Raw genomic sequence first — 13,273 nt, 5'->3', positions numbered from 1 at the left:
AGAGATATTTTTTTTAGTAATAAGAACAATCAAGAAGAAGAAGCAGAATTAGAAGATATTGCGCCAGATTTATTGAGCAGTTTGTGAAATATTGTAATACTAAAACTAGAGCCAGTTTTTAATAACTAATTTGAGCACGCCTCGATAAAGGTAACCACATCTGAAAAGAGAAGAAAGAAACAATATTAAATATCTATTAGCAATAGGAATAGTACCATAGCTCCAACACTTTTCACGGTTCCCTCAACCAACACAATCGTTAGTACTATGCCTTCGCTTATAGCCACCCCCGCTACCTCCTTAGCCCTTACGTATACCCTGGCTCCGTATGCAAATATTTTTTCACTCAACGCTCCATCTAGCAATGTCCATACAGTGAGTTCTTCGCTTCCGCCAAAGATCGCAGTTTCAAATAAACCAGTGTACACTACTGCTGCAACCGACAAGTTTTGTGTTATGCCTTCAAGCGATCATCAAAGTTACCAGAATTTAGGGTCTTTAGATCAATCGAAACAGCAGCACGTTCCAAGTCTTTCGCGGCCTGTGGGAAAGGAGTACATCCGTTTGGAGTTGCAGAGACTGGAAGAAGAACAGCGTCTTCATGAAGAAGAGTACACAAGGAAGAAGGAGTTGCTTCGAAGGCGTTACAATTTGATGCAAGAAATGGCTTACGATTCTGAGTCTGCTGATCCATACACAAAGATGGAAGAACGCCAACTACCTCCATCTATGTTTCAGCGTTCAAAACAAAATTTACCGCAGGAACATCAACTTCATTATCCGAAAACCGCAGAGAGACATGTCATGCCAGATCAACCAACCATAATTAATCATCCGGCACAGTTGCATCCGAGGATTTCTCAGCAGCCTTTCGAGAGACGACATCAACGGAGGGTTCCAGATGACACATATGTCGACTTCGCTGCAGCTGATGGACGAATCCAACAGGATGTTGCAAGACTACCCATGTATTCAGCTCAGGGTCAATTTACTCCTAGACACCGCTCAACGCCGCAATATCGTGCTTTTCGGTCTACGCCTGGAAACGCTCACGAAGAAGTTTATCTTGAAGGTGACCTTACCAATAGTCAGGTAGCTGCCCGGAAAGCTGTGTCTCAAGAACTACCTGTCTTCAGTGGTGTTCCGGAAGAATGGCCGTTATTTTATGCAACATACAACACTACATCCAGTATGTGCCGATTCACGTCTGAAGAAAATTTGATTCGACTCCAGAAGTGTCTCCGGGGTAAAGCATACGAAGCGGTTAAGTGTATGCTAATGAGTCCATCCAACGTAGGCGGCATCATCTCAACTTTGAAGATGTTATTTGGAGATCCTGAAATCATCGTGAATAATTTGATTTCTAGGATCCGAACAACCCCTTCTCCTCATGCTGATCGTTTGGAAACCATGGTTGAGTTTGCACTTTCTGTGAAAAACTTGTGCGCTACTATCGACGCATGCAAGCTGAACGAGTACACATATAACGTTGCATTGCTTCGCGAATTAGTAGAAAAACTACCAATACAATACCAGGTTGATTGGGTCAGGTACCGAAGATCGATTGCTGATGTTAGACTTACCACATTTTGCGACTGGTTGTATGATTTTGCAGAAACCATTTCGCCAATAGCTTCCTTTGCCAACGCCAATCCAAAATTATCAAAAAACGCGAAAAGGGGGCCAGCTTATTTGAACATGCATACCGAAATCGACGATGACCAGTTATTAGAATCTCGGGAGTATAACGCTCAATTTTACCAAGTAAGAGAACCTAAAGGGAAGCCAAAGCAACATTTTCAGTCAACGGTTGAGGTGGATCGATCCTGCAAAATTTGCAAAGGAAACTGCACATCATTGGAAAAATGTAAGCGTTTTTGTGAATTCAGCTACAAGGGTCGCTGGGCTGCGGTTAATGAATTCGGCCTCTGCAAGAGATGTCTAGGAAGGCACTTTAGAACAGCATGCAAATCCAAAATAATATGTGGTCAAAATGGATGCTCTTACAAACATCATCCCCTGCTTCATAAATTTCAAAATGTAGATTCCGTAGTTAAAGAAGATGATCCTGTTGTATCTGCTGACTGCAACATCCATTACAAGAGGTCGAACCATGTTTTATTCCGCGTGGTTCCCGTTTTCCTGTGTGGACCCTGTAAAACGATCAAGACCTTCGCTTTCTTAGATGACGGTTCATCAGTAACGTTGATGGAAAGCGCATTAGCTGCAGAATTAGGTGTGACTGGAAAAACTGAGCCGCTGTGTCTGCGTTGGACGAGCAACAAAACTCTTCATGAGTTAGATTCCGAAAACGTTACATTCAACATTTCCGGTACCACGTCAGGTCTTAAAAGGTATCGACTTCCTGAAGTGCATACCGTTGCCAATCTAGGTTTATTCCACCAATCACTGAACTTGCAAGATTTGTCCAAACAATATAGCCATCTAAGAGGGATACCGGTGGAATCGTACCACAACGTCCAACCACGTATACTGATCGGGAGCAATAATGCGAACCTCGGGTATGTTTTAAGAGGCCGCGAGGGCAAGATGCACGAGCCAGTCGCGACTAGGACTCGTTTAGGGTGGATTGTATACGGAGGAGGCGAAACGAATAATCACAATTTCTCTGGTTACCACGGTGTGCATATGTGCCAATGCATAGGCAATCAAAATGACATGCTTCTTCAGGCCATGCGCGATTATTTTTCTATAGACGGATTGGGAATCACAAAGTCAACAACCCTGATTGAATCAAACGATGACCGTAGAGCCCGGGAGATTTTAAAGAGCTTCAAACGAAGAGATGATGGACGTTTTGAAGGCCGATTGCTTTGGAAGTACGATAAATTTAGACTACCAAACAGTAAAACACATGCACTGCGCCGATACGAATGCCTGGAAATTAGAATGAAGAAAGACGCCTCACTCGCAAATGTTCTACGTGAGAAAATTCAAGACTATGTTTCAAAGGGTTACATACGGAAGCTCAACGCAGACGAAATTGAAAGAGATGATCAACGAGTGTGGTACCTCCCAATCTTCCCAGTAGTTAACATCAACAAACCGAACAAAATCCGTATCGTGTGGGACGCAGCAGCTAAGAGTCATGGAACCGCTTTGAACTCCCTCCTCTTAAAAGGTCCAGACCAAAACACATCACTTGTCGACGTTCTAATCAGATTTCGTCAGCATCGAATCGCAGTATGTGGTGACATTAGGGAAATGTTCCACCAGGTAATGGTGTCTAAAGAAGATCAACATTTCCAAAGATTTCTTTGGAAGGAAAACCCTAGTGATACCAGTCCCAGCACATATGTCATGCAAGTTCTTACCTTCGGAGCATGCTGTTCTCCGAGTATTGCACAATACGTCAAGAACGTCAACGCCGGAGAGTTCGCAGGTCAATATCCCCTAGCAGCAGCAGCCATAATCGAAAACCATTACGTGGATGATATGCTGGTGAGTGTAGAAAGCGAACAGGAGGCTATTCGATTGGCAAATGAAGTTCGTTTCGTTCATGAACAAGCCGGGTTCGAAATGCGGAATTGGATTTTCAACTCCACAGAGGTTTTGACCGCTTTGAATCAACCGAACACTTTAAACAAGAGTCTAAATCTTGATTCTGAGTTGACTACGGAGAAGGTTCTAGGCATGTGGTGGTGTACTTCCACGGACAGTTTTACTTACCGTTTATCAAAAAGGCACGACGACGAACTTCTTGCAGGCAACCGCATTCCCACAAAGAGGGAAGTACTACGAACGCTCATGTCTGTGTTTGACCCACTAGGATTCCTATCAAATTTGCTAATTCATTTGAAGATCATTCTACAACAGACCTGGAGAACATCGATTGGGTGGGATGAACAGATCCCGAAGAACATCTTTGATCGTTGGCTGGAATGGATAGCGGTTTTACCTAAAGTCAAGGAAATACGTATTCCTAGGTGCTTCCGCGCTGAGGTCTCATCGGGGTTAGATACAAACGTCCAACTACACACGTTCGTCGATGCAAGTGAACTTGGATATGCAGCGGTAGTCTACCTACGTTTCAAGCAACACGACAAAACAGAATGCGTCATTGTAGCAGCTAAATCTCGCGTAGCTCCACTTAAGTTTCTATCGATCCCGAGAATGGAGCTTGAAGCTGCACTTATAGGGGCAAGGCTAGCCAATTCGATATGCAAGGCATGGAATTTGAACATCAATCAGCGGTACTTTTGGAGCGACTCCAGGGATGTGTTGTGTTGGATAAGGTCAGATCATCGCCGTTATTCCAACTACGTCGGACATCGCGTCAGCGAAATACTGGACTCAACCCTAATGTCAGAATGGAGGTGGATACCAACAGATGAAAATGTTGCGGATGAAGGTACCAAATATCAAAGGTCACCAGAGCTGAAAAATGATAGCCGCTGGCTGAATGGCCCAGAATTTTTGAAGGAAGACGAGCCAACGTGGCCGATCGAGAGAGTAGTTACCAAGCCGACACAAGAAGAATTGAAAGCATCCATTTACCATCACATACATTTACACCAAGTGAAAGTAGAATTATTCGAAGCGAAACGATTCAGAAGCTGGAACCACCTAAGACGAACAGCAGCATGGGTTCGAAGATACCTCATCAACCGTAACAATCAGGCCCACAATAAACCCATCTTTCTTGGTCCTCTCACCGGTCAAGAAATTCACAAAGCCGAATTAGTTCTTTTCAAACAAGCACAGCTTGAAAAGTTCTCTGAAGAAATTACAATTTTGTCAGATGGTAACGTTTCCCGAAAACTTATACCAAAATCAAGTTCCATTTATGAACTTTGGCCGTTTCTAGATGAACATAGGGTACTAAGAGCCAGAACGCGAATCGGAGCATGCAAAATGGCTAGCATGGATGCCAAGCATCCCATAATCCTTCCGAAAATAAGTCCTATTACCAACCTTATAGTTCACCATTACCACGTACGTTTTTATCACCGCAACCATCGCACCGTATTGAACGAGCTAAGACAACGTTTTCGTATAGTACCCCGACTCGCTAGCATACTCTGGCAGGTACGAACAAACTGTCAAATTTGTAAAAATTTACGAGCCGTTCCACAACCACCTCCGATGAGCGATCTCCCGATAACTAGATTGGCAGCATTTTCCAGACCGTTCTCGTTTGTTGGAGTAGATTACTTCGGTCCTATTAATGTCACTGTGAGGCGTAGTTCGGAAAAGCGTTGGGGTGTGCTAATAACTTGTTTAACAGTACGGGCGATCCATATTGAAATAGCCTATTCACTGTCTGCACAATCCTGTATTATGGCTCTGAGGAATTTTATGGGGAGGAGAGGAGTTCCCATTGAAATATTTAGTGATCGTGGTACCAACATGGTAGGTGCAAGTAAGGAGCTTTTAACAGCTCTTAATTCAATGGATCAGAATTTAGTCATCCAGGAAATATCGAGCCCGAATACAACATGGTCATTCATTCCTCCCGCTTCGCCGCATATGGGTGGATCATGGGAGAGAATGATCCAATCTGTGAAAAGGAATCTTAATCAGATAAAGCCACGTCATCAGCTTTCAGATGAAGTTCTCAAAAACCTTTTGATTGAGATCGAAAATGTTGTCAACTCCAGACCACTGACTAATTTGCCATTAGAGAACGATAGTTCGCCAGTTTTGACTCCTAATCACTTTCTTCTGGGATCATCAAACGGGTTGAAGCCTGCAACTTCTTTCGACGATAGCAACCAGGCTCTCAGAAATACTTGGCAAACATCTCAAATCGAGGCGAACGTTTTCTGGAAACGCTGGATTCGAGATTATCTACCGGACCTCACCAAAAGAACGAAATGGATAGATCCGAGCAAATCGATCAGAGTGGATGATGTGGTCCTTGTTGTTGACCCCAACCTACCACGCAACTGCTGGCCTCTTGGCAGAGTGATTTCGGCTACTACTGGTAAAGACGGTGAAGTACGAGAAGCAGTAGTCCAAACTGCAAACGGAATTTATGAGCGACCGGCTGTAAAGCTCGCAGTACTTGATGTTCGACGCGATGTAGTGGTAAACCAGCAACTGGTTTACGGGGGGGAATGTCACTGCGCGCCTCCATCAAAATAATTTTTAGATTTTTTTCCGTGCATCAGGCATAGGACTTTAGATCTGATACAAAATAGCAAAAGGCTCATGCGAAAAGACCCTGATCTTGTAAGGAAATAGTTCGGAGAGATATTTTTTTTAGTAATAAGAACAATCAAGAAGAAGAAGCAGAATTAGAAGATATTGCGCCAGATTTATTGAGCAGTTTGTGAAATATTGTAATACTAAAACTAGAGCCAGTTTTTAATAACTAATTTGAGCACGCCTCGATAAAGGAAAGTGATCAGCATAAGCACCATTGTGATACGACCACAACGGGTTCCAAACGACCCTCGTGTTTAGCATCCACTGAGTAAATCGTCTAAACGCAACAGCGTTCAGAAGAACCAGAAAGGCGTCAAAAGCGTCGCCGTGTTATTGAAGCTTATTTACATACTTACCCGTCATACAAGAACGCATCACGATAAGCCGCGTACAACGTTTAGAAGAATCGAAGATAGAGTACCTAGAATAGAGAAAAACAGTAAACGAATTTTTTAATATATTGCATATTAAAAACACGGAATCAACTCTACTTCATTCTCCCAAAAACGACATTTACAAAGACATTTAAGAATTTTCAATAACCGCTTCAGTTTCAACATTCGGAATACCCATTCTGGTCTTCCCAACATATTGAATCATTTTGAAGATGAATTTCTTAAAAGTTCGACGTTTGCCCTTACCCCACCGTGTAAGTTGACAGAAGGGAATATTGTTTTTAACATTTTAAGGGTATACTAAAAATTTCTCTTAAAAATTTTGCTTGCAGTTGAATATCAGTTCTAAAGTCTCGCTTTTCAAAAACGAAGCGGATCAAAAGTCTCTTTTATGCAGATATGTAACACAAAAACACTTTTCATGTTAAGTACGCACTTGAATTGGTATGTAAGCAAAAAGTACGATGGTTATTTCAGAATTATTTAAAATAAAAAGCTCCCATCTTCATTTCTAAATTCGTTTCAGTTGTGTATTTGGGCCGAAGTAACCATTTCTAGAAGAAAACATAATTTTTTTTTTTTAACAGAAAAAGTTGAACGTTTGAACATGTTCTAATGTTCCTTGAATGAAAATTCGAATGCTACCTACATTAACATTAACTAAATATGGAAGTATTTTTCAAATCTTTAAATTGGTTTTGATTTGATTGATAAAATACCAATCCGTGTCACATCTAGGCGTCATTTATGTCTACGTGCTGTGTACAAATCAAATAAGCAAGAAAAAAAACACATCTAGGTTGCATATCGCCCCCACGTGTTTGAGAAACAGGCGCCTTATTGTTAAATTTTCCAGCAATCAATGAACAGTGTGTTTTGGTTGCTATCCTCTTGCGACGACGTTTGCTCGCCCATGGAGACGAAAAACAAACCACTCAAAGATAATATGCTTGGTTGAGAAATACGCGCCAAAATATTCCTACTGATCAGTATGCTATGCCTGGGTTACTCGCGACGCCTCGACCATAGAGACGAACAACAAACCGCCCAAAGGAAAAAAAATCTCAAGAAAATGGATGTCATGACTTTAATTTGTTTCGAAAAACTACAAATTTTGTATGGAAGCCCCCCCTCCCTTAAGTCGGATTGAGTTTTGACTATTACAGAAACCATCCCCGGCCTCAAAAACCCTCAGATGCCAATTTTGACGATGATCGGTTCAGTAGTTTCCGAGTCTATAGGGAACAGACAGACAGACAAACATTCATTTTTATATATATAGATAAACCGATTCGCATGCCTACAGAATATTCTAAAAATAATTTCATTTCAATCGTTTGGGTCATTTCGGAGAAGTAGTACTACAAACACCGTTACAAGAGAATTTTATATAATAGATTTACCGTATGTTTGATATATCGTAGCACTGATTTTATGGCACCTTCATATCAGGATCAACTCCAAACCAGATCCCTGCAACGTTACACGATTTGTCTATGTATCGTGTGACCTACATCTTTTAAATAAGTCTTGGTAAATCTCGTTTTTAAGCTTTTTTTCCCTCAGATTTAAGCTTTTTTTGCCTTGAGAGCATAGGAGATGAAAGCTCAAATCTGAAGAAAAAAGCTTAAATCTGTTAAAAAAAGGGAAATCTGAGGGGAAATCTGAGAGATGTGCTCCACACGGTTTGTATAACATTGCCGGGAAGTGCCTATCCCATCACAAAACAATGAAACTGTGCGTGTACTGGTAAGCTGGTAGGATTCGATGCTTGATTGGCCGTGACAGAATGACTACAAAAACAAACACCCTTTCTGCATTCCTTATAAAACTCTTATTTTGGATGTAAGCTGCCCCTCCTTACATAACAGTCCCATATTGCTAGGAATTACTAAAAATATGGGACGGTTTGCTAGTAACGGCAGCACGTGAATATCCAAATTTCTACAAAAAAAAAACAAGCATAATGAACGAAAAGGATGTGTTGAAAATTTGAAATTAAATGATAAGTTTCCTTTCCGGTAAAATAGCGTCGGTCATGATTTTGTTCAAATCTGTAGGTATTCTTAAACAATGATCCAATTTTTAAGTATAACTTCAAGCATGACAACAAGCGCTCAATCGGAAGAAACAGTCTCGATACTTTTCAGGATACTTTCACCTAATCTCGAAACAATTTGCACAAATTTGTTTCTAATTTGAATCCCCAACGCTTCTGGGCGAAACCCAATTTGAAAGTTTGAAATGATTTTCTTATTACAAATTTGCAGCCCACCCACTCTTTCGATGCTCCGGACATCCGGACAGGCAAAGCACCAGAATCTCGTGGGAGCAGAATGCAGTATAGCTCGTTCGGTCCAGCACTACGCCTCCAGTCCAAAACACTGCTTCCGAAATCAGAGTGAGCTTCAGTGGGCTTTTGTCTTTCGGGTTTAGTCCGGCGGATTCCGGAATATGTCCTGGCAGGAGAACCGTGTCAATCATGGCCGGTCAGAATCTTTCTAGTCGGTCCTAAGGCAAGAACAGAAGCAGCCCTCTTGAAGGTAAAACGTTGCTGCAGAACACTCAACTCCCATCCCTCTTATTTGGCGTTCGGTTCGAAAATAAGTTTGCCAAATTATGCAAGACAGACACCGGCAGAACTTGTGCCGAAAATAATTCAATAACAATACACAGCAGAGCAAAGAATCGGTCACCAGAGAGGGACTGGGGAGCAACTTTTTGAGCAGATGGTACCGTGTTGGGTTTGAATGGGATTTTTCGAAAAATATTGGCTACAGTCACCAGTTACAGTCTAAGCAATAAACATTCACACTTTTTAAAATCCGTTTTGAGCTTCTAATCTTTGGAAATGTAAATAAATGTTTTCAAATTACAACTCTCTGCTTTATCTACATAAATATCTGAATCTATTGGTTTTTCGAAAAATTTAAATTTTAATTTTTTCAAAGATAAGTTGATGGAACGTTAATCGAATGTCCCGTTTATTCATCCTAAACGGTAATCCTGCTACCGTAAATTGCTGCTTGTCGATGGAATCGAATTTTCTCGCCCGGTTCGTTTCCAGTCGAATGAATTTTAAGGAAAAAAAAACACCGGAGTCAGTTCCGAAACTTTTCGAAAGAAAGTGGGGAACTTGTTTTTGGTTGTTGGGAGGATTGTGAGAAAAAGTTCAATTTCCAAATGGATTTTAGGACAATGCAGCAGGAAAAGCTTCGTTCTTTCGGCCAGCCCAGGTTCGTTGTAGGTACCTACACTTGAAAGCAAATCGGTCAATCGAATCAGATCGACTGTAGGTATGAGGCTACAACATACTAGCTACAGATGATAAATGGCTCGTCCAAAGTCCAACTTGAGCTCACATCCGAGCTTTGGCTTGGCCCGTTCCAATTTGTCTAATAAACTTCGATGCGGGGCTTGATTTGATTTCTTGTGGGAGTTATTGTTAGGAGAACAAAAATTCGTTTACTTTTGTGCATCAAAGTTTCCATTCTCAGACCATTCGATTGTGGAAGCTAAGGAAACTTTGCTGCAGAACAAATGTTATGATGACCATCAACAATAGTTCAGAAGCTTAGTAAACAAACATGGACTGAAGTTAGGGTGCAATGAGGTTACATTCTTTGATCCAACTGATCATGCTGAGTCATTTGTTAGATCATTACTATTTAATTGGTTGTTTTTTGAATATTTATGGCTAAGATTTCGTCGGTATTTTTGCATGTGAATAAACTGCTTCAGCGAACAGTCGTCAACAAAGAAATCACTATCTCTAAAGCTGCTAGATAAATGCAAGTTATTTCCCTTAGATCAGCACTCTGATAACTTTTTTCAGCTCTTGATATGCTTTAGTCACCGCCGTTGACGATCATTTGGCCCACATAAGATATTTTCACGCATCTGAAATCCCAACTAAAACTGATTAAGCCAACTAGCATGAGACATTTTTTTCATTAGTTTTATTATGGCATTTTATTTGCAGCTAGTTTTATAACTGTTTTGTTATGATCATAAAAATTGCTTAGATAATGCAGAGTATCTTCTATGCAACTGCTGTACTCTCCTAAATAGGAGAGAGCGTGTACTTGGGGCTAAGTTAATAATCGCACAAGACATATGGTTGCATATCAGCCCTAAGAAGGTTATATCGTTCGTGTTTGATATCATACCAATTGGGATAAAATGCTTAGTCAGCAATCAACTGTCACTTTAACTCACAGCGCGGGTGTGCCTGGTAGCATAAGGTTGCCAGATTTTTTTCAGTACCTATCCGGGCTGGACAAATCCGGGCAATCTTCTATATATATCTATATATATAAAATGCAATTATCTGTATGTTTGTTTGTTTGTTTGTTTGTCCTCTATAGACTCAGCCGTCTTAAGAGCTAGAGGTCTGAAATTTGGCATGGACACTCATTAGGTCCAGGAAGGATGAAAAATGTTTTCAGATTTTTGGATGACCCCTTCTGAAGAGGGTCGTCCATACAACACAAATATGGATTTCGCGATATTGACGTTATTTTTTGTCGGATCGTGTTGAAAATTTGCACTTGAGTATTTTGAAAGACGAGAAATCGATTGCAGTTGTAAAATTTAAGGTCAGGGGTCGGCCAAAGGGGTCGTTCATATCAACTTATGAATGTTTTTGTGGTATTGGCGTTATTATACACCGGATTGTGATGAAAATTTGCACATGAGTGTTTTGAGAGACGAACAATCGATTACAGTTATCAAATTTAGGGTCAGGGGTCGGCAAAAGGGGTCGTCCATATTCACTGATTAATGTTTTTGCGATTTTGACGTTATTCTACATTGGATTGAGATGAAAATTTCCGCATAGGAGTTTTGAGGGACGCTCTTTTGCTTTCAGGTTTCAAATCTTGACTCAGGGGTCGGCAAAAGGGGTTATTATCTGTTCACTGTTTTCACGATATTCTCTTGATTGAGCATAGAATTGTAATGAAAATTGACAAATGGGAGTTTAACAGAAAATATAATTGATTTCAGGTGTCAAGTTTTGAATCGTGGTCAAAAAAAAGGCCGTCCATGTCAGTTGCTCACTGTTTTCGTGATATTGTCGTGATCATGCATCGGATTGAGATGAAAATGTTCAGATGAGGGTTATAAACTATGAGCAATTGACTCCAGGTAGCATGTTCCGTGTCAAGGGTCGGCGGAAAGGGCGTCTATGTTCACTGTTCACTGTTTTCAAAGTTCCTGACGTTATTTTACACATAATTTGAAAAGAAAAAATGGCACAAGGGAGTTTTGAGGAACGTAAAGTTGGTTTCAATTATCGAATTTCGGGCCATGGCACAGTGGTCCAAAAAGCAAAAAACGTGATCGTTGCTTATAACTCTTTTAATTGACCTTTTAGCTCTTGGGTGTCTTTGGTGAAGTTTTACAGTAACATCAGGTCTATAAGAAAAAAAAAAATCAGATTAATCCCCCTAGAAGTGAGATAAAATTTCTAACTTCTCAAATATTGGTCTGAGGTCTTTGCTGTCTTCGAAAAGTTTATTCAAAATATCATTTTAGGCAACTTTGTCTTGAACGTCAAGTTTCTGAAATGTTTATCTAACGATTTATAGAGCAAATTTTGAATCTAACCTCAAAAAAACAGTTTTTTCGTCGTAACTTTCTACCGTGAATTTTAAGATTATTATAATATTCTACAAAGTTGTTCGAATGTCTAAAATTCATAACTTTGTCGAATAACAAAAGTGTGTACAACGTTATTCTGGAGAGTTACATGTATAAGTTTCATGAAAATAGTGCTTATTCACGCTCAATTTAAACAACACCGGGCAAAATCGGGCAGCCCGCTCTATACCCGATTTGAAGATCAAGGTTTTGCCTACAAGACACATATAAAACCGTTTGTATCCCTTAGTATCCAAGCGAGATATCACTGTATTGCTTTACCATGTTTGCAATATAAACAATGGTTTCTATACAACAAAAGCGTATTCTTTGTAACCGCGGATACATTTCTTGTCAAAATATGAACATTTTTTCAATATTTTCAAGTTAAAATTAACATGAATATTTGTTATATTATCAAGGAACTCATTAGTTTTTGTTATTACAGTCATGGTTAACATAATATGGTTACAAAGTAAATAAACTAGAAAACTGCACCTTTAAACAAAAACCAGACAAAATGATTCTTAAAGTTATGAAAAAATATGATTAAATCTCTTCTTCACTGTAAATCGATGTTTCTGAATCGCTGAAATTAGTTTCCGAAGGAGATGAATCATTTCTTAAATTGCGATCTTTACCAAGCAGCCATAGAGCATCTGCGATCATTGGTTCTTTTTTTATTCGACTCAGAACACGTTTACTGGAAATAAGGGGATCGGAGAGTTCTAGAAGGTGATGAAAAAGATCCGTGTTTGTTGCTATCCTAGAACATTTTCTAGTGTTTCCAGATTTTACTTTCCTTATCGTTTTATTAAGCGCTTCTTGAGCTTCTTCAGATAGCTGGCCAATTGGAACAAGAAAATGCTGTATAATTTTCCCTCCATGCATAAGAACCTTGTGAACAGTGACGGGCAAATAATACCATGGATATAATGCAACTAGTTGTCTTGCAGTATCAGTGCAGTATTGTTCAAATCGATCTACCTTTATTTTTTGTCCAGATGCCATTGATTGCAGAATAGCTGCACATCGCTGAATAACCTCAAAATTTATTCCTAAAT

General features: G+C 40.1%; 1 protein-coding gene across 1 annotated transcript; it reads left to right on the top strand.

Moving 5' to 3' along the window:
• The first annotated feature begins 267 nt into the window (after positions 1-267).
• On the top strand, positions 268-6,108 carry LOC129741828 (uncharacterized). The gene has a single exon (XM_055733620.1). The coding sequence runs from the start codon at positions 268-270 to the stop codon at positions 6,106-6,108; it is 5,841 nt and encodes a 1,946-aa protein (XP_055589595.1).
• Positions 6,109-13,273: the final 7,165 nt, after the last annotated feature.

Source organism: Uranotaenia lowii, chromosome 2 (genome assembly GCF_029784155.1).
Source record: "Uranotaenia lowii strain MFRU-FL chromosome 2, ASM2978415v1, whole genome shotgun sequence".
NCBI lineage: Eukaryota > Metazoa > Arthropoda > Insecta > Diptera > Culicidae > Uranotaenia > Uranotaenia lowii.
Note: the sequence above shows the minus strand (reverse complement) of the source record. Positions and strands in the feature narration are given on the sequence as shown.